Source organism: Staurois parvus, unplaced genomic scaffold, assembly GCF_062004578.1.
Source record: "Staurois parvus isolate SC_StPar_1 unplaced genomic scaffold, SC_StPar_1.0 ptg000148l, whole genome shotgun sequence".
Taxonomy (NCBI): Eukaryota; Metazoa; Chordata; class Amphibia; order Anura; family Ranidae; genus Staurois; species Staurois parvus.
In genome coordinates, this window is record NW_028317944.1 from 627,819 (window position 1) to 649,982 (window position 22,164).

Sequence of the window (22,164 nt, forward strand, 5' to 3'; positions counted from 1 at the left end):
ACCCTGCCAGTGACACAATTCCTGTCCTAGGGTGTCTGCATTCTGGATGAAGTACTAAAGCAGACCCCTTTAGACATCAACATTGCCAGTCTTGTATAAAAAAGAGAGGAAAGCGCCCTTTAAGTGCAGTATTGATAATTAATTAGTAAACAATAGATGCATTGCACTTACAAGATAAATAGTCAAAGAGACTCATCGAGTGGTGTAATAAGATCCAGGTGGGACATCCAGCCGTAAAGCAGCAAACCTTGTCTACAGGATCAGGAAGTAGAGCCCAGGATGTGCCTGTGTATCAAAATGAGGCTTGGAGAGCAGAGTCCGATGTAGGAAGTGAAGGGGACGGTAATGCATTTCGGATCATGCTCAGTAGGCTCCTTCTTCAGACCTGAGCATGCGCCTTCCTCTCTTTTTTATGTTGCTGCATTAGAGCCTTGCTTCCATTCTAAGAAGAGCTGCCTCAGTATTACTGCTCCCATCCATCCATTCATCCATCCATCCCTGATATCCATCTGTCACCTTTATTTTACAGCTACAGAGTTTGGCAAAAAATGTATATTATATAGGGCGCGCTTGTTAGAGCCCAGTCTTGTATCCCCATTGATACAAATCACAGTATTGGGTATCATTTTGTTTTTTCGCACAGGCCAAATTCCTGGAAGTGGGCCTCCCAACACACCCTCACTTCAAGGGTTAAACGCTTGTCTCATTCTGGGGACAATGACTAAGGTGAACTTCTTACTTTATTGCTTACTCCTATCCATATGGCCGGTCCCCTAACACCATTCCTCTTAGCTGCCTGACCAATCACAGCTCTCTTGCAGTGATCCTGTATCATACCTTATGTGAGGGTGCCAGAGGCCTTTTCAAATTCCAGAAGTATCTAATAGATGAAGGAGAGGTCCGACTGCTGGGTGAATGACGAAGAAGGTAAATTACCTTATCAATCATTCCCTTGATGAAAAAAAACATTTAATTCTTCCACTGCAGGAGGGGACCCAGTGCAAGTGTAACTTTAATTCCACCCCGGAGTTCAGCTTTAAATGTTTGTGTAATTATCTCAGCCCAGGAAGTAGATGCTACCCCTGAGTGATGCCTAACCAAAGCTGACTCCATTCTAATGGAGAGAACAGCCAATTAAGGAATTGTCAGGGGGAGTGTTGTGATCTCTGCAAAAGATAATAAATACCTGTAAGTGTTAAGTTTACACATACTGTACACATTGACATAAAAATATAATACTATGTCCACTTTAACATTTATGTTTTTTTCCCTCTAATACCTAATAGTGCTTTGGACTTCTTGGAGTAAATGGTGCAGGGAAGAGCACACTCTTTAAAATGCTGATTGGTGAAATAAATCCTACATGTGGAAAAGTAATGATACGATCTTCCAAAGGGTAAGTGGTAAACATGAAAATCTACAGATAATTAATTTACTGTGAATAAATATAAACATGAAAATTGTGAGGCTAACCATGAGTTGATGCTGTCAGTAGTCAAGTAGAACAATCTATTAGCAAGTAAGAAACCTATCCCAAATTCTACTGCTCTCCGCTTCCCCTTTTCCCAAGATCAGAATCCTATCCACTGTGTCTGTTCTGGCACGTAGTCTATGTTACACATAGTAGGTTACAGAACAACAACTGAATTACAACACATCTCTAAATCCACAATATGAACACCAACAAAGAAAAGAGGACACTTGAATCTTTCAAGTTCTGCTAATAAGTATATATAAGTATAGAACGCATATAACCTGATATTTATAGAATACCTTCAAAGTAAACCAGAGTTGAGCAAGGTAAATTCTTAATAAGATGACAATTTGCTTACTCCTAAAGTACGGTAGCTATCAGTTCTAGCACTGGGGTAGGGGTTTGTTAGTCTTCAACCTAAAATAGCAAGGGGATAACACCCTAATGCAAGGAAGGAAAATTGGGGTGGGGGGGCAGCCTCAAACTCAAGGGTGCGGTCTTAAGGTGAAATTAATTCTAGATCCCAGAGCAGTGAGTATCTCAATATATGTTACATATCATGTCTTTCCCCTATACTAATTTCCATTTATAAGCATGTCACTGTCGGCCAAAAGGTGGATGTTTCTCACTTTCACTGGTGAAGAGAGGAGACACCAAAGGCATCTTGGGAGCTGCATCTAACCTCTTCAACAGTGAAAACCCTACAGTAAATCCTTGTAATAATCCTACAAAATAAATGAAAACCTTCTCAGTAGAAGTTAACATTTGTACCTATTGCTCCAGTATCTTTTAAATATGTTGTTTTAATGAGAACATTGTGATAATAAAATATTATCTAAATATTATTTTACATAAATTGTATACTTACTAGCAGCACCTGAAAAGTCCCAGTGTTCTCTTTCGTTTTTGGTGTTTATAATGTATAGGAAGTAGCAGGGGCGGACTGACCATTTGGAAACTTGGGCACTGCCCGAGGGCCCGGGGTCAGTAGGGGGCCCCATGAGATGCCCCTGGTACCTTTTTCATAGGCTTTTTTGAGTTTGGGCAAGGACACAGGGGCCCTATGATCCCCTATTGCCCGGGGGCCCCATGAGTTGTCAGTCCGCCCCTGGGAAGTAGTAATACACATAAACGCTCACAGACAGCACTGACAGAGACATTGCTGAAGACATGACAAGCTGTATTGTGGAGAATATTTTATTTCACATTCATACAAAAAAGGTTAAAAGAGCTGGCACTCGGGTTCACTATTAAAAGTATCTACTATAATTTCCAGCTGTGAAAAAATACCATGTATGAACAAAAGTCAATTTTACACAAATTGCTGTCATCCAGTCCCCATGTTTACACCTGCATAGTCACGAATTTAACAGCCTTGACAAATACAGATGTAGGCAGGAAAAGGGTTCAATGTTTCCCTCCAATGGCAACTGTGCTTAGTTAACATCTACTATATGTTTCTTGTACAGCCTCAGTTCCGATAATTAGTAGCCTGACACCACCGCTCTCCTGTATTGACCTGTTCAGTTTCATAGTAAACCATTCAGGGTTGCAAATGACCTTGACAGCAGTTATCATTGCAGAAAACAGAAGCATATGCAACTTTATATTCTCCTCACAGCAGGGGCGGACTGACAACTCATGGGGCCCCCGGGCAATGGGGGATCATGGGGCCCCGTGTCCTTGCCTAAACTCAAAAAAGCCTATGAAAAAGGTACCAGGGGCATCTCATGGGGCCCCCTACTGACCCCGAGCCTTCGGGCAGTGCCCGAGTTTCCAAATGGTCAGTCCGCCCCTGCCTCAAAGTATATTACACCCCATCCAAACTGTTTAAAATGGGCATTCTACAGGACCTCCTTTGTACCAAATGTTGGACTTCGTTCATCTATTATGATGATGCCAGAAACTTCACCTGTACTGGTCAGAGGTCATTCATTTGCTTAAAACTGTATTTCAGGTGTCTATTCAGACCAACCCTTAGCAGTGTGTCTTGGGCATCTTGAATAGTCTGCAATTTCAGAAATTCTCCAAGGAAGCTATAACAAGAGCATTGTTTCAGGCATGTAGATTAATCCTAACCCATTGGAAATGTGATAGTTTGCCCACTTGCAAGAAATGAATAGCCTACATGGCTGATATGCTTTGCTTTGAAATATATATTTATCAATATAGGGGTTGCCCTGACAAATTTGAAATGATATGATCTTCGTGGCTAGACGGCCTCAGTCCATTGGACCTAGTTGCAAATAGACTCCTCTAATCTGTGTGGCTGTAGTAGGTCTATATCGCTTGGCGGAGGATGTGAGAATGTGTTTATTACCCATAAGTTGTTTTTTATACCTTGCTTTGGATATTTTGGCTGTGGTAGGTGCAGTGTTGTTAAATAAAAACAAGCAAAATAAGTGAGCGCACAGAATCAAAACAAATAAACTGCTAGCATAAAAGGATAAAACCCTTTAACCACTTGCCCTCCTGAGGATTTACCCCCTTTAATGACCAGGCCTCTTTTTGCTACTCAGCGCTGCACTAATTCAACTGATAATTGCGCGGTCATGCAATACTGCACCCAAACAAAATCTACGTCCTTTTTTTCACACAAATAGAGCTTTCTTTTGGTGGTATTTGGTCACCTGTGCGCTTTTTATTTTTCACGCTATAAACAAAAAAAGACCGCAAATTTTGAAGAAAAACAATATTTTTTACTTTCAGCTATAAAATATATAGTAAACTCAAAGTTAGTTATAAATATAGGTCAAAATGTATTCTGCTACATGTTTTTGGTAAAAAAATCCCAATAAGTGTATTAAATTTATGTACTTTTTTCACACAAATAGAGCTTTCTTTTGGTGGTATTTGATCACCTATGCACTTTTTATTTTTGGCGCTATAAACAAAAATTTTTTTTAAAAAAACAATATTTTCTCATTTCGGTCATAAAAAATATCAAAAAAACTACAATTTCATCATAAATTTAGGCCAAAATGTATTCTGCTACATGTCTTTGGTTAAAAAAATCCCAGTAAGTGTATATTTATTGCTTTGTGTGAAAGCGTCCACAAACTATGGTATAGATAATGGAATTTACACAGCTTTTACTTTCTGACTGCTCATCGCATTTCTTGAGGTGCTAAAATACCAGGATAGTACAAACACCCTCAAATGACCCCTTTTTGTAAAGTAGACACCCTAAAATATCTGCTGAGAGGCATATTGAGTCCATGTAAGATTTATTTTTTTCCACAAGTTTCTGGAAAATGACTTTTTTTACACAAAGTTGTCATTTAAATGATTTATTTCTCACACAGGCCATGGGTATATGTGGAATTACACCCCAATATACATTCTGCTACTTCTACCGAGTATGGGGATACCACATGTGTGAGACTTTTTGGGAGCCTAGCCACATACAGGAGCCTGAAATCCAATGACCACTTTGAAAGCCTGAAGGTGCTTAACTTCCGCAATACCTATCACAGTTTCGAAGGCCCTGAAATGCCAGGATAGCACCACCCCCCCCTCTCAAATGACCCCTTTCTGGAAAGTAGACACCCCAAGAAATGTAAAAAGTGGCATGGTGAGTATTTTGCAGATCTCATTTTTTCTCACAAGGTTTTGAAATATAAAAAAAATAGAAAAAATGTTTTTGTTTTTTTTCTTCATTTTCCAAAAACTTGTGGCAACAAATGAGATCTGCAAAATACTTACCATGCTTCTTATCAAATTCCTTGGGGTGTCTACTTTCCAAAAAGAGGTCATTGAGGGGTTAGGTGCTATCCTGGCATTTTAGGGCCTCCGAAACTGTGATAGGTAGTCTAGAAGTGTAATGAGGAAATAAAGTCCTTTAAAAGCCTGAAGGTGCTTATTGGATTTTGGGCTTCTGTACTTGGCTAGACTGCCGAAACATCTCTCACATGTGGTACCCCCATACTCGGGAGAAGTAGCAGAATATATTTTTGGGAGTAATTCCACATATACCCATGGCATGTGTGAGCAGCAAATCATTTAAGCGACAATTTTGTGTAAAAACAAAAAACAAATGTGTCATTTTGGTAAAAAAATAAATTATTCTATTGATTTACCATGCCTCTCAGCAAATAGTTTGGGGTGTCTACTTTTCAAAAAGGGGTAGTTTTTGGGGGGTGGGGGTGTTTTATGCCCAGCATTAGAAGTTTATGTCACACATCACTCACTCTTCTAACCACCTGAAGATCAAGCCTTTTCTGACACTTTTTGTTCACATGAAAAAAATCAGTATTTTTTGCTAGAAAATTAATTTAAAACCCCAAACATTATATATTTTTTTAAAGCAGACACCCTAGTGAATAAAATGGTGGGTACTACAATTTTTTATGGCACATAGTACTCGCGCAGCGATTTTTCAAATGCAATTTTTGTTTTAAAAAATACACTTTTTTTTCTTTTAATGCACAAAAACACAATATATTGGCCAATTATTTGGTAAGATATAAAAGATGATGGTATGCCAAGTAAATAAATACCAAAGATGACATGCTTTAAAACTGGAAACTAACTCTCCTGCGCTCTGAGACCCAGGTGGGTGGCAAATGGATGGAACCAGAACTGAAAGATTCAACCACCAGTGCATATAGGGTTGTGCAGCTCCAAAAAAGGCTGGGGAAGCCCGACCAGTACTGCAAAGCGAAACAAAAATGAGAAGTGCACCAACCTTACGCATTACCTCAGTAACCAAAATTTATTAAATACAAAATGATACTCACAAACAGCTAAATAATTCAGGCATGTAAGTCCTCAAAGGAACTTGAAAGTTAAGAAGCCTGTGTGAGTCCCATCATAGGGGTAGACACTCAGAGTACCTCTGACGCGTTTCGAAGGGCATCCCTTCTTCATCAGAGCTCGCGTAGGCTTCCTAACTTTCAAGTTCCTTTGAGGACTTACATGCCTGAATTATTTCACTGTTTGTGAGTATCATTTTGTATTTAATAAATTTTGGTTACTGAGGTAATGCACAAGGTTGGTGCGCTTCTTGTTTTTGTTTCGCTATGCTTTAAAACTGCGCATGCCCCGTGCAATGGTGACAAACTGCATACATTTTTTATATCCATAGACAGCGCTTTAAAAGCTAACATTTTAGATTTACAGAGGAGGTCTAGTATTAGAATTACTGCCTTTGATCTGACATTGATGGCAATACCTCACATGCATGTTATTGATTTTTTTTTTTTATTATTTTTACACTGTACCTTTCATATTTTTTTTTATCACTTTTAATGCTATCACAGGAAATGCAAATATCCCCTATAACTTCAATGGGCATTGTCATATATTCTTTTTTGAGAAATCTGGGGTCTATCAGACTCTGGATATCTCCTCTGCCCTTACATTATCTAATCAAACCAAAATCGGTGTGATCAGATGCTTTCCCAATTTACAAATGGCGCTGTTTATATCCTGCGACACGGAAGTGAAGAAATGCTCATAGCTTCCGAATTCTTAGACTATAGAGATGATTGGCACCATTCTGGTCTCCAACCAGCTCTAGGGTCAACTGGCAGAAACACCGGCTGCATTCTCAGGTTCCCCCGATGGCACGGGACTGCCCAAGAAGGCCGTGGAAGGCAGCGGGGGAAGGAGGGCATCATATTCCGCTGCTTGTAAAAGCAATCCTGCAGCTTATTAGCCACTAGAATTGCTTTTACATGAAAGCCGATCGCCGGCTGAAAAAAATGATACCAGGATGATGCCTGCAGCTCTAGGCATCATCCTGGTATAACCATTCAAAGTCCATTGATGTACCAGTACATCGCTGATCCTTGTTGGGTATTAATGCTATGTTCTTTTTTTTTTTTTTTGTATGCAGCCTGTGGACTGAATGAAAAAAAGAGAAGAAATCTCTGCCAGAAAAAGTGTGTGGTATGCCCACCATTAGAATATACCACCCTGCATCCACCCACTTCTAATGGTGGGCACACATTAGGTCACACTTTGCCACATGCGCCAGTTCCAAGATTGTACAAATGTCTAAATAGTGGCACACTTGAATAAAAATTGTCCACGTACAGTATAAGTGGTACATCATATGGAAAAAGGATGACACCAAATCCCAAACTATCTTGCCACTACTCCCCATGTAGCCTGGGCATCCTGGGCAGACTGAAGGTTTATTTATAGGTAACAGAGGAGAAAAGCAAGGTTAGAAGAGGCAGTAGGAGGGGGACACTGTTTATAATGATGGAACCAGAGTGATGGTCCAAAATTTAAAGTATGAAGGAAGGTTTAAGAACAATTTTGTCAGTGTTCAGTCATATACACATAACACTGTGCATAGAGCACAACATACTTAGCAATGGGCCAACATTTGGGTACAATAGAAATTAAATTGGGTGGTGTATAAATTAATTTATTAAAGGCAAATAAGCTGTTCACTTTCCAAGGGAAGTTGTCCTTTGAAAGGAAATTTTCCCCAGAGCTTAAAAGGAACTTTTCCCCAGAGTTTTATGAATGTGGTGAAAAATCTTTTGACAAAGAATACCTAATCAAATCCAAAATAAAAAACATCATTTTGCTTGCACAATATTGAAAACTCAGGAGAAAATTCCCTTGCAAAGTACATTTCCCTTGCAAAGTATATTTGCAATAATAATGTTATCAGAAGTTTTGAATACTATTTTTGCTGATTGGTAGAACTGAGTGCTGATAAATGTGCCTTTTGTGTGTACTTGCCAAGGCTTTGTAACGGACCCCTATGTAACCTACCTGTATGATGTATATCTAAAAAAGAGATTACTAATCTGCACACATTGCACTCAGAAACCAAATAATTCTGAAACAAACACTCTCTTAAATCATACTTAAACTGAAATGAACATTGCCCAGAAATCTATTTTTACCTTTGGTGTATTCATAGTGAAAATAAATTTACAATTAATTTAATAAATTCTGCTGTAATGTATGTACAAAATAATTATCCTGAGCTCTTAAAGTAAATAATGCATCTAATGGGAATCTTAGTATTAGAACATTTGACAGATGGAAATGCTAATTTACCGTATTTGTATGAAAGTCAAATTAACATTTCCCCAAAGGAACTTTGTATTTTCCTTTATATCTACAATTTAACTTATGATTTAGATCCTCTTTGCAGAAGATAGGCTATTAATTACTTTGTGTTTGTTTATTTGGAAGACACATTAAATTGTTCATGTTATTTGAGGCTCATTGCTTACAAACTTCGGCTATATTTTAGATTTTTGAAATGTGTTTGAAATACAGAGAATTAAGTATATTTAACCCCTTAATAACAAATTTAAAACAGATTTCGTCATAATGCCATTTTGGCTTGTCTTAGGAAAATTGTACATACCATAGGGGTCTTTTTATAACATAAAAAAATTGCATAGCCATTTGTCCAGCAAATGTGCATTTGCTCTGTGGGAATCAGGCAAATAAATTACTAATTTAGGAGCTGCCTAACCAATTTGGCACAACAGGTATGTGTTTAAGTATCACCAATGCAAGCAAGCACCAAGTGTGCAGCCCCCCCTTCCCAGCTATTCTAATAAAAATCCACTTGCCCTTCACCATTGGTTGGGGTACTTTGAGAGGGTATGTGAGCTATGGGCAACGGTCTTACAGTGGACTTCTGTTACAGAGCTGTCTGTCCAGTGGAAATCCAATTATTTAAAAGGAACTTGATCACTGAAAATGGAGGAAAATTTGATGCTGTGATATTAATTTTTGTGCTGGATTAGACTCACTTTATACACTACTGCAGTTTGCAAAGTAAATATTAGTAAAATTTGATTTTAGTGGGCAAAGTGGTGGAGATGGAGGAACTGATTGCGACTGCACTTGATATGCCAACCAAATACTCACATGTTTGGGCCTGCTGGACTCACTTTGTAACTACTCCTTTATACAGGTCCCTCATGGGTCGGGACACCTGATTGAACTCAGCCCTACTCCTGGTTATACCCCTCCTCCTTTCATGGTCTAGATGGTAATAACTCCCTTCTCTGTTATTTATGTATGCCTGCTTAACATTGACGATAGTCTAGTCTCCAGACACAACTATTTATGAACTGCAATATAAATGTTGACACGCGCTCTACAGCCCCAGCCTCCTATTTCTCACCCCTTCTCCCTGTTCCCCTTTTGCCTTTCGCCCCCTTCCCCCCCCCCCTTTTTTTTTTTTTCCTTTCTTCTAACTCCCGTCCTTTTCTTTTTCCTCCCTTTCCTTTTTTCTTTCTTCTTATTTCTCTTTGCTTCCTTCCTTGATAGGTTTCTACTCATTTATCAGTTTTTCGTCATCGTTGCAGGCGGGAACACGGGGTATGCGGATAGTCTTTCTTGCTTGGGCACGCCAGTGGTATTCATGACATGTATACTTACACTACGACTCTCTTTGTCTCACGAAAGCGTACTGACTTTGGTGTAGGCTCTGAGTGTTAACCCTCGCTCTGCATAGATTAATATGCCAATACGCAATTGTCAGAGGTGTGTTGTTACTGCCCTTCACTGTTACATTATAATGACACTTGAGTATTACAGGCCTATCTTTGTCGCGATATGACGTACTCTGGTTATTCATAGAATAGTACTTCGCATGGTTTCCTCCTGTGCTCTGCCTTACCTGTTCTATTACCTGATTGATGCTTTGTGTACTTTTTTCCTGTAATGTGTTCGCACCTTTCAATAAACTTTTATGGAAAAAAAAAAAATTTGATTTTGGTAAGAAAAATGTTTGTGTATTTAATGAGATTTTACACCCATACCCACATGTACAAGTGAACTGGTTAGATGTCTCAGGGACCTATAAAACAGTACGTGGAAGAGCAGGCAACCAACTACTTTAGCATCTGGCACATTAACCATGAAAGTGCTAAACCTGTATTGAAAACACAGGTTCTGAACTCTGCATAGAAAAATTATTCAATCAGTAGAAAATTAAAATGATTCAAATGCACAACAAGGATAATTTTAGTTAACCACTTCCCGACCGGCCGTTGCATATAAACGGCCGGGCGGTGGCAGTGCAGGGTCGGGTGGCTGTTTATAAACGGCCTCCCCACACCCTGCTTGTGCGCGCTCCCTCGGATCGCACAGAACCGCGATCCGGTGCCGCTGTGTCCTCTGGACACAGTGAAACACCGATCGTCGGACAGGACCTCTGTACGAGCTCCCGATCATGTGATCACTGATTGGCCAATCAGTGATCACATGCAAAGTAGTAAGCAAGATGTCACTTGTGACATCATTGCTTACTACGTGTGAAATCTGTGAATGATCACAGAGGTCACATGGTACAAGGCTATTCACAACAGCCTTGTACCATGTGACAAGCTGTGACCAATCACAGCTCACTCAGTACTTCTCAATGACTGCAAGAATGCAGACAGAGAGAAGGAGAAATGATTGCTTTAATATCCTATATGGATGTAAAAGCAATCAGTGTAAAAAAAAAAAAAAAAATCTTCATCACCCCCCACAAGTAGTACAGTTGTACTGCTAGGGTGACAGTATGTAAAAATAAAAAAAAAATAATATAAAAAAATAAAATAAAAATGTAAAAAAAATGTTTAAAAATTATAATTTTTTGTTATAAACTAATTTGTATTTTTTTTTTTACTAAAAAGATAACAGAATAAATTTTGGCAAAGATTTATGATGAAATATTATTTATTTGCAAAATTTTATAAAAAGAACACTTTTTTAAAAAAATTTTGGACTTTTTCATTTAAATAGTAAAAAAAATAAAAATCCCAGCGGTGAATAAATACCACCAAAATAAAGCTTTATCTGTCTCAAAAAAATGGTAAAAAATTAATTTGGGTACAGTGTTGCATGACCGCGTAATTGTCATTCAAAGTGTGATAGCGCTGAAAGCTGAAAATTGCCCTGGTCAGGAAGTGGGTAAAAGTGTCCGGTCTGGAAGTGGTTAAAAAAAAAACAAAACAGGCTGAGTGTGCAGTAAAGGTAACATCCATCCTTTTCTAAAGAGGATAACTACTACAATAAAGTCCTTTTCCTAATAACAAATCTTTCTGAATGTTACCATATCATTTTGGCTGGGCAAATTGTCTGTCGACTCCTATATGTGAAATGTACACTATACCAACATAGTGGTAATAATATCGGGTAACATGTAGAGTTCATCTACTGTAGATCAGAGCTTAATTTGACCCTGTATTGTTGAGTCATTTTTACAGTAAACCTTGCATCAGAATGCATTTCTTTAGTGTCCTACCTTTCCAATTAAAATATCAGAAATACATACTTATCTTAGACTCCTCCGCCTATCTGAAGTATCTAAGTGAGGGTGACATCACAAGCCTTTCAGCGAGAGCTTGGGGAAAACTGAAAATTAGTATCTCATGAGAAGACAATCCTGCACTTTGTTGTGCTGTGCTGAATAAGTGCCGAACATTATGGCTTTGGGCACCTTGTTTGCCTGCAGGACCATGGTAAACAAGGTCTACAGTATGTGATTGTGGCATCATTATGTATGTTGATTGTTTAAGCTTTTTTTTACTATCATGTTGCCCATCACAGCTTTGGTCAAAAAATGGGCATGTGCTTTTGTTATGTTATGGATTGTCCTTAGTTTCTGACATTGTTTTCCCCAAACTTCTGAACCTGCCCAGAGTACTGCTATATCTTTTAATATATTTTTGCTCCTCTCTTATTTTGATGTTCAGATTTCAGACCCTGGCAACAACCTCTAGATACACTGGCCAACTATGCCTCTGTTTTAAAATGAAATTCTTAGCCTATGTAACTACCATGCAGAACGACTGTTCTAGGCATTTTACTCTAGGGGTGCTGATCACACCACTTTCCAATCCCATCTCCAGGGGTTATGGTGAAGATCAAGTACTCCCAGGCCTTCACTGTGACGAGAGTCAATCCCCATTTGGTTGGCAGCTTGAAGTACCCTCTCCCCATCCTCACTTATTTTTCAACTCTTTTTTTTTAACTTGTATTCCTATATGTGTAACCTTTGCTTGTATCAACATTATAAGTAGGAATAAGAATAAGACATGTTCATTCAAAGATCAGAACTACCATAGATTGCTATCATTAGTAAATATATAGGAAAGTATATCATATTCACTTGTTTTAAGCTTTATTTTTACATTTCTTCAGTTACTTCCTGGTTCACATGCAAATTATGTCATACATCCCAGTATTCTTCAGGAGGGGAGGGAGGGTTGTCAGCTCAGCCAATGCCTGCGCTAAGGGCAGATGGATTCCAGGAAGTAAATGCTACATGAATCATCTGCCCTTACTCAAGGTGGCCACTGCCAGAAATGTTAGGGGGTGTTCTTCAAAGCTATTTCTCAGCAAAATAAAGAATGGAGACATGGATGGATTGGAGAGTTTACTTTGAATATTAACAATTAATTACCGTATTTTTCGCTCCATAATACGCACCTGACCATAAGACGCACCTAGGTTTTAGAGGCGAAAAACAAGAAAAAAAATATTCTGAATCAATGGACTGCAGACACAATACAGGAGATGACCAGAGACTGCGGACACAGTGCAGGAGATGACCAGAGACTGCGGACACAGTGCAGGAGATGACCAGAGACTGCGGATACAGTGCAGGAGATGACCAGAGACTGCGGACACAGTACAGGAGATGACCAGAGACTGCGGACACAGTGCAGGAGATGACCAGAGACTGCGGACACAGTGCAGGAGATGACCAGAGACTGCGGACACAGTGCAGGAGATGACCAGAGACTGCAGACACAGTACAGGAGATGACCAGAGACTGCAGACACAGTGCAGGAGATGACCTTCCCTCTTCTTCCCGGGCCGGCTTCTGTGACAGCCGGGTGCCCACTGCGCTGCACTTTGTGAATGGCCCGGCACCTTCTGGGACCTGCCATGTGTCCCAGAAGACACCGGATCATTCACAAAGCGCAGCACATGCGCAGTGGGCACCCGGCTGTCACAGAAGCCAGTGCGGGAAGACTGTGCAGCGCTGGAGCCAGTAACAGGTAAGGCCCTGCAGGAGAGAACAGCTGAGCGGCCGGCCCGGTATTCTGACATGGTGGCAGCAGAAATACCGGACTGGCCGCTTTATATTCGCTCCATAAGACGCACTGACATTTTCCCCCTTTTTTGGGGGGGGAAAAGTGCGTCTTATGGAGTGAAAAATACGATAAATAGTATTTTTGGTTTGTGGTGCTCAGATTCATTGCAGTTCCACTTTAAGTTTTAGTTATGTCACTTTAAGGGTTATTCATTCATATGTGGTTTACATAAGCAAACACATGTACAATGTTTAACTATTGTTTTATATGGTGTTTATACAAAACTAAAAAACAATCCAGCAGCACAAAACCTTTCTATTTTAACTACCACCCCCAAAAGAAAAGTCAACAACTTTCATCCTTGAAAGTAAACGTAAATATAACACAACTTTTCTCAACTCATAAATAAAAAATAATAAATTATAATTAGTGTCCAAAAAATGTGAATGCCCTCAATAAGTAAATAAATAAATAATAAAAGTCTTCTATAACAAGTCTCTTTATCCTTCAAAAATAAACGTATCTCTTTAATTTATCCCACGTAGCTGTTTCTGGATATTCGTGTACCACAAAAAAAATAAAACTCAAAATAGCGTATTACCTTTTATATAAATACCGTACCACAAATTGTGAATTGTGCAGACTGCATAACAAGTGCAATACACACGTGAAAAGAAAAAAAAATAAAAAAAAACTAATATATACTCTCCAATCAATATGTAATACAGTGTATCAAAATACCCACGTGAATACACTTAAATGGTGAAAGCAAGCGCTAGCAATCCACAGTGATTCACTTCAAAATTGTGTAAAAAATCCACTCAACATAAAAAGTGATCAGCCTTCCAAGCCAATTTTAAATACAAAGGAATTAATCCTTATTTATTAATAAATCATGCAACAATCAGTACCAAAAGTATTCCCCTCCAACTGGTGTAAAAGTGAATAATTGGATGGATTGGAGAGTTTGCTTTAAATATTAACAATTAAATAGCATTTTTGGTTTGTGGTGCTCAGATTCAGTGCAGTTCCATTTTAAGTTTTACTTATGTCACTTTAACCATTTCAATACCGGGCAATTTTCCCCCTTCCTGCCCAGGCCATTTTTCAGGTTTCAGCGCTCTCACACTTTGAATGACAATTGCGCGGTCATACAACATTGTACCCAAACTAAAATTTTATCATTTTCTTCACACAGCTAGAGCTGTCTTTTGGTGGTATTTAATCACCGCTGGGGTTTTTATTTTTTGCTAAATTCACAAAAAAAGAACAAAAATTTAGAACAAAAAAACAAGTTTTTCTTTGTTTCTGTTATAAAAGTTTACAAATAAATAATTGTTCTTCATAAATTTAGGCCGAGATGTATTCTGCTACATGTCTTTGGTGAAAATAACCCAAATTAGGATGTATTTTTTAGTTTGTAGGAAAGTTATAGAGTTCACAAACTATGGTATAGATCTGAATATTGATCAATCCTGACGTACTGACGGCCAATCTAATTTCTTGAGGTCCAAGAATGTCAGAACAGTACAGATATCCCCCAAATGACCCCTTTTTGCAGAGTAGACAGTCCGACGTACTTCATAAGAGGAATGGCGAGTTTTTTGAAGTTGTATTTTTTTTGTCATCATTTTTTGGAAAATGAAAAAATTAAAAAAAAAATTTTCACTATTTTTTTTTACATACTGTCACCAGTGCAGTACAGCATCACCATATAACTGGCATGGAGATGAACAGGGACACTGACTGTTGACAGTATGAAAAAAAATTATATATATATATATATATATATATATATATATGTTTTTTTTATTATTTTTAATTTTTTACTACATTTTTTTTAAGATTTGTTTTTCATATTTTACTATGTCTAAAGTAGTACAATGTTACCATAGTAACATTGTACTACTTTGGGGAAGTGATCAGTATTTTTTTTTTTTTTTTTACACAATTTGCTTATAGCAAATAATTACTTTGCTATAAGCAAGCATTTACCTGAATGAAATCGATTCATTCAGAGGTTTTTTTTTTTTTTTTTTTTTTTTGTGCTTAGCTGTGATTTGGCCACAGCTAATCACATGACATGTGCATGTGACCTGCTGTGACCATTCACAGCTAGGCACTAGTACACAATGGATGGCATGAATGAAGCCATCCATTGTATACAACTGTCATGTGACCTGCTGTGATTGGTCACAGCAGGTCACATGGTACCGGCAACGGGGGCCGGTACTCAGATCTGTCATCGGTGATGTCCGAGGTACACGGCCGGTGACAGATCGCGCCGCTGCGCGGCTCTGCAACCGCGCGAACTGCGCATGTGCGGGAGGACGCCAAATGGCATGGACCCGGAAAGCTAGAGCATTTTTGTGGCCACCAGACGGCTATAGGCCGGGCGGCTAATGGTTAAGGGTCATTCATTAATATGTGGTTTGACATTTTAGTTATGTCACTTTAAGGGTTATTCATTCATATGTGGTTTACATAAGCAAACACATGTACATTGTTTAACTATTGTTTTATATGGTGTTTATACACACCTATTTATGTCAAGTGCAAAGCACGAAAATACATGATTGCTGGTAATGCATGTAAAAAAACATGCTCAGAAAGGTATTATTACAACCTTAGAAGTTATTTTTATTGTTCCAAAACTTTAGTTGCAATTTTTAATTTTTTTAAAGTATTAATTCATGTCAAACATTTGACATACCATGTGTACTTGTTTGTGCATTCACTCTGCCTTTGATGAAAAAGTATGTTTGTAAAAACGAAAACATTTGCAGAATTGCATATCCACTTGCCCTCCAGAGGATTTACCCTCCCCCTTCATGACTAGGCCATTTTTTGCTATTCGTCGCTGTGTTATTTCAACTGATAATTGTGTGGTCGTGAAATGCTGTACCCAAACTAAATTTATGTCCTTTTTCACAGAAATTTAGCTTTTTGGTGGCATTTTATCAACACTGGGTTTTTTATTTTTTGTGTTATATAGGAAAAAAACTATTGAAAAAAAATATGTTTTACTTTCTATTATAAAAAATATTCAATACGTGTATATTAATTGGTTTGTGTGAGAGTTATAGCGTCTACAAACTATGGTATATATATTGGAATTTATGCAGCTTTTACTTTCTGACTGCCTATATTCTTGAGGTGCTAAAATGCCAGGGCAGTACAAAAAAGCCAAATTACCCCTTTTCGTAGAGTAGACACTCCAAGGATTTTTCTGAGAGGCATGTTGAGTTCATGGAAGATTTTATTTTTTGCCACACATTTTTGGAAAATACACCCCAAAACACCTTCTGCTACTTCTCCTGAGTATGGGGATGCCACATGTGAGAGTCTTTTTGGCAGCCTAGTCACATACAGGCCCCCAAAATTCAATGACCACTTCAAGCTTTCAAAGGGCTTATTTCCTCATGTCACTTCCTCACTACCTATCACAGTTCTAGAGGCCCTAAAATGCCAGGATAGAACCCCCCCCCCCCCCCCAAATGACCCCTTTTTGGAAAGTATATACCACAAGGAATGTAATAATAGGCATGGTAAGTATTTTGCAGATCTCATTTTTGTCACAGGGCTTTGAAAAAGAATGAAAGAAAAGAAAAAAAATACATTTTTGTTTTCTTTCTTCATTTTCTAAATAATTGTGGCAATAAATGAGATCTGCAAAATACTCACCATGCCCCTTAGACCTACTTTCCAACCAGGGGTCACTTGGGGGGATACTTCTACTATCCTGGCATTTCAGAGCCAACATTAGAAGCTCATGCCACACATCACCCACTCTTCTAACCACTTGAAGAACAAGCCTTTTCTGACACCTTTTGTTTACATGAAAAACCATTTTTTTTGCTAGAAAATTACTTTGAACTCCCAAACATTATATATATTTTTAAAGCAGAGGCCCTATAAAATAAAATGGATTTGCACGGCAATTTTTCAAAAGCTATTTTTTTAAAAAAAAATACACTTTTTGGAATTTTAATGCACAAAAACACAATATATTGGCACATTGTTTGATAAAATATAAAAGATGTTATGCTGAGTAAATAGATACCAAACATGACATGCTTAAAATTGCGCACACCCATGCAACGGCTACAAACTACGTAAATTTTTAATATCGATATACTTTTACAGGTCACCACTTTATATTTACACAGGAAGTTTAGTGCTAAAATGACTGCCCTTGATCTGACGTTTGCAGTGATACCTCACATGCATGATGCAATCTCTGCTTACATACTGACTCTGGACTGGCTCTTGATTTCGCCTTTGTGCGCAAGCACGGGAAGAAGGGGGTGTAGGTAATTTTTAAAAATTATTTTTGATTTTTTTTTACTTTTCTTTACACTGTCCCTTTTTTATTTTTATGATTACTTTTATTGCTATCGCAGGGAATGTAAATATCACCTGTGATAGCAATAGACAGTGACAGGTACTCTTTTCTGAGAAATATGGGGTTTATTAAGCTCTAGATCTCTCTTCTGCCCTTAAAGCATCTGATCGCACCAAGACCGGTGTGATCAGATGCTTTACCAATTTACAAATGACGCTGTTAATATCCCGTCACTGGAAATGATGAAATGCTCTTAGCTTCCGGTTTCTTAGACCATAGAGATGATTGGAGCCATTCTGGTTTCTTATCAGCTCTATGGTCAGCTGGCTGAATTGATGGTTTCATTCCCGGATCCCCCTGTGGGACAGGAGAGCCCAGGAAATCCGTGGAAGATGGAGTGAGGGGGGAGTCTCTTCTTGCTGCTTGCGAAAAGGATCCAGCAGCTAATTGGCCACTAGGATTGCTTTTACATGAAAGCTGACTACCAGCTGAAAAAACTATACTAGGATGATCCCTGTAGCTGCAGGCATCATCCCGGTGTAACCAAAGTCCAGTGATGTATCAATACATTGCTGGTCCTTGTTGGGCATATATGTAACAGCAGAGAACATGGGCATATGATGTATTGTGTCTGTGGACCAATATGATCGCAATTAATTTTTTTTGTACTGCCCATGTTAAGGGTTAGGCCCAAAACATTTTAAATTCAGAAACCATGATAAGCTTCCATGCGAATTGACTGGTAACAGCTTAATGTGGGTAGGCGGCGATGTATTGTTGTACATATAAATTGATTTGGCCCACAATCAATTGATACAAATCATTGAAAAACAGCGGGGGGCGGGCTAAACACTATTGCTGACAGTGAATGGGGCGGATCCTGCTAACACTGCATTTTTGGGAACACTGTACTAAGAAGGCACTAGTATAGTTCTGTTTGTGATCAATATTTTGATATGTACAAGCATTGTACTAGTAAAGGCGGTGATTAGCAACCTATAGCTTGAGTGCAATGGTGTACTGGCAATCTGACGCTAGCTGACCCTGGCTTGGAGGGGCGTTAACTGACCCTGACACTATCTGATGTCACTAGTAGCAGTAATACAGTGATCAATGAAACATTCTATAAACTGACACTGTACTAATGGCAACTGGATGGGTGACGGGGTGATCAAAGGGTTAATAGGGGTGATCAAAGGTTAAATGTGCTAATTTAATGCATGAGTGTAAAATGTAGTGCTTTTATTCAGTGTGGTGTTCTCTCTTCTCTTCCTGGACTGACAGGGGGGGAATAGGGGGCGCATGAGTGCTCACACCTGGAAATAGAAAGCAACGTAAGGGTACGTTGCTTGGCCCAGAGCCGCCGGTCACCTACATATTGCAAGGGGACAGGAATTAGTTTTAAAAAAAGCCTTAAAAAATGTTCAGTACAGTATTTTATTTTATAAATATTGTTTTAATTTACCATAGTAACATTTTATTACTCTGGGGGGGTTGATCAGGTGATCAGGGATTTTTTTTTTTTTACACTTTGCATCGCAGGCTAAATACAGATTATTGTTCCTGCAATGCAATGCTTGCTTTTAACTGTCATGAATGGGTTAAGTCCATGACAGTTCAAAATACAGTGATTTGTGATTGGCTCTAGCTGGTCACATGGTACAGGTAGTCCCCAACACTTTTCAATGGCCTTTTCCTGACAATCCTCTCCAGGCTGCGGTCATCCCTGCTGCTTGTGCACCTCTCTCTTCCACACTTTTCCCTTCCACACAACTTTCTATTAATGTGCTTTGATACAGCACTTTGGGAACATCCAACTTCTTTTGCAATTACCTTTTGAGGCTTTCCCTCCTTATGGAGGGTGTCAATGATGGTGTCAGGTCAGCAGTCTTTCCCATGACTGTGATTCCTACTGAACCAGACTGAGAGACCATTTAAAGGCTCAGGAACCCTTTGCAGGTGTTATGGCTTAATTAGCTGATTAGAGTGGGACACTTTGAGCCAAGAATATTCCACCTTTTCACAATATTCTCATTTTCTGAGATTGTGGATTTGGGGTTTTCATGAGCTGTAAGCCATAATCATCACAATGATGACAAATCACGGCTTGAACTATCTTGCTTTGCATGTAATGAGTCTCATATATTAGTTTCACCTTTTAAGTTGCTGCACTGAAATAAATTAACTTTTGCACAATATTCTAATTTTTCAAGTTTCACCTGTATATTTTTCAGCAGGTTAATTGCACTTATACTATTTCCGCCCAAATTTAGTTTTAAATGGCAGATAAAAAGGTATCAAAATGTGTAAAATATGTTATTTTTATATAAACCTCCATATATAATATATATGATTTTCCAAGTTGGTTTAATAATTATTTTACATTTTAGATACATATTTCTAATTTTTCTTCCATGGAGAGAACTGTGGACCCCCTGTAAATCACAATACAATATAATATTTCTTTTTTTAATTTAAATTAGAGGATAGACTTGAGCTATCCAATTCTTAACCCCAGGCCCAGAAATAACTAACTGAATTGTTTTCAATGTGTTTAAATGAAGCTGTGTGACTCGTTATTAGATGAATGATACATTGTATCTAATATTTCCTATTAGTAATGGGTATAATAAAATGTGAGGCATTGTTCCCTTCAGATCTTGTGTTTTCCTCATTGGTTATGTTTATTGCAAGTTTTCAAATGAAAATCAAATACAAAAAAAACAAGAAAATCTACAATTTCTAAATATATCATGCAATAAAATCCAAGGGTTTTGACAGCAGTAAAAAAATAGCCATCAAGGCATAGCATATCATATACTGATAAAGGCAAGTTCTAGTAATACATCACAGTAAATTGCAGCAGGATGATCCAATCATCCTAAAAATCAACAGAAAATCAAAATGTATGGAGACCGCGGGAGCAAAATGTTCCTTGTCTCAACAAGTGCAGGCTAAGAGAAAGAATATGAGAGTTAAGAAACAATCAAAAAAAAAAGAAATGAAAAAAGAGAGAAAGAAAGGAACCCAGGGTGCTCAATGCCAATAAGTCCAGGTTCACACCTGTGTGGTTTTTTTATGCATTTTGCAGAAACGCAGTGCATGCCATTTATCATGATTTCCTATGGATCACGTTCACATCTATGCAAGGCCGGTGCATCCACGGCAGAGGGGAGGAAGAAAGGACAGAGGAAGATGCCGGGTGTAGCAGCTGAGCTGCTGCTTCTTTCAGTGTTCCCCTTAGACTCAGTCCCTTACTGCAAGCCGGCGGGCGGCTGCTGGTCACTGTGGAGTTCCAGCCCTTCTCTTTCAATTCATCAGCGCTAATGTCTCATGTCAGTGTGAGTGTGACCCCGTGGGCCGGCCATCCATCACATGTGCAATGTGTCAGTGAAGGATGACATCATCACAATCCCACAGCCTGCTTGTCTTCTAGTGCCTGCTGAGCCTTCTGATCTGTGTCAGTGATAACCTCTTCCAAGCACCCGCAATTGTACATTTATTAGCTAGAAAAAAGATGGACGCTAACCTTTGTTCACTGCGGAAAAGGCCGGGAATGGCCTCATTCAACAAAGTATATTGGGGCCATTATACAAAATTATAGTGTGGCGATACTAAATGGTGCTATAAAACACCTTCCTCCCACATGTGTGCAGCACTTACTATATGTACTTCCTCCTCAAATTATTCTAATAGTGTGATATAATGACAAATCCAATGATGTGATATGAAAATACCAACAAGATTACTACAGACTGCAGACTGTCTGCTGCGTACTACAGAAAACCTCCACCTACTAAAAACTAAATTTACTCCTGTGTAAAATCAATACAATAACAGATGTTTGTGACATCCATAATATACAATTCCCAAATAGTGCTTCAGTACAGTCCACTTAAAAGTGCTCCTGATTTCAATACAGTGCTATTTTCCTTCGTGTGATACTAGTGCTCCCCATCCCCATAGGGTCCACACTCACCAGGGATTAAGACTCCCTTTTTACAAACGAATCATATGTGCTTGATAAAGCTTCCACCTTCAATATCTCCACACTTCCTCTTATTTAGACCTCTTGTATCCTCGAATCTCCTCCTCCTCCTCCACTCCACCAATAGTTAATCGAGAGAACCAAAAAACAGAATTCCAATAGCGTAATACTGTTTATTAAAAATTCCACATATATACAAATTGCACTTACATAAAAGATGTACAAACGCTTTATTTCGTGGTTCCAGGATGCTCCTGCGTTCCACAGACTGAAGTAGGCGACCGGAAATGATGCAAAAAGCTCCGTGGTAGGTAGTGGTAGGCAGCTACATTGC

General features: G+C 38.6%; 1 protein-coding gene across 1 annotated transcript in view; it reads left to right on the top strand.

Moving 5' to 3' along the window:
* The window catches only part of LOC149464696 (ATP-binding cassette sub-family A member 13-like), a 594,838-nt gene that overhangs the window by 492,487 nt on the left and 80,187 nt on the right, over positions 1-22,164 (top strand). Inside the window, exon 30 of the mRNA XM_089674212.1 lies at positions 1,287-1,396. Coding sequence (XP_089530338.1) covers positions 1,287-1,396 — 110 coding nt within the window. The remainder of the gene's footprint in view (positions 1-1,286; positions 1,397-22,164) is intronic.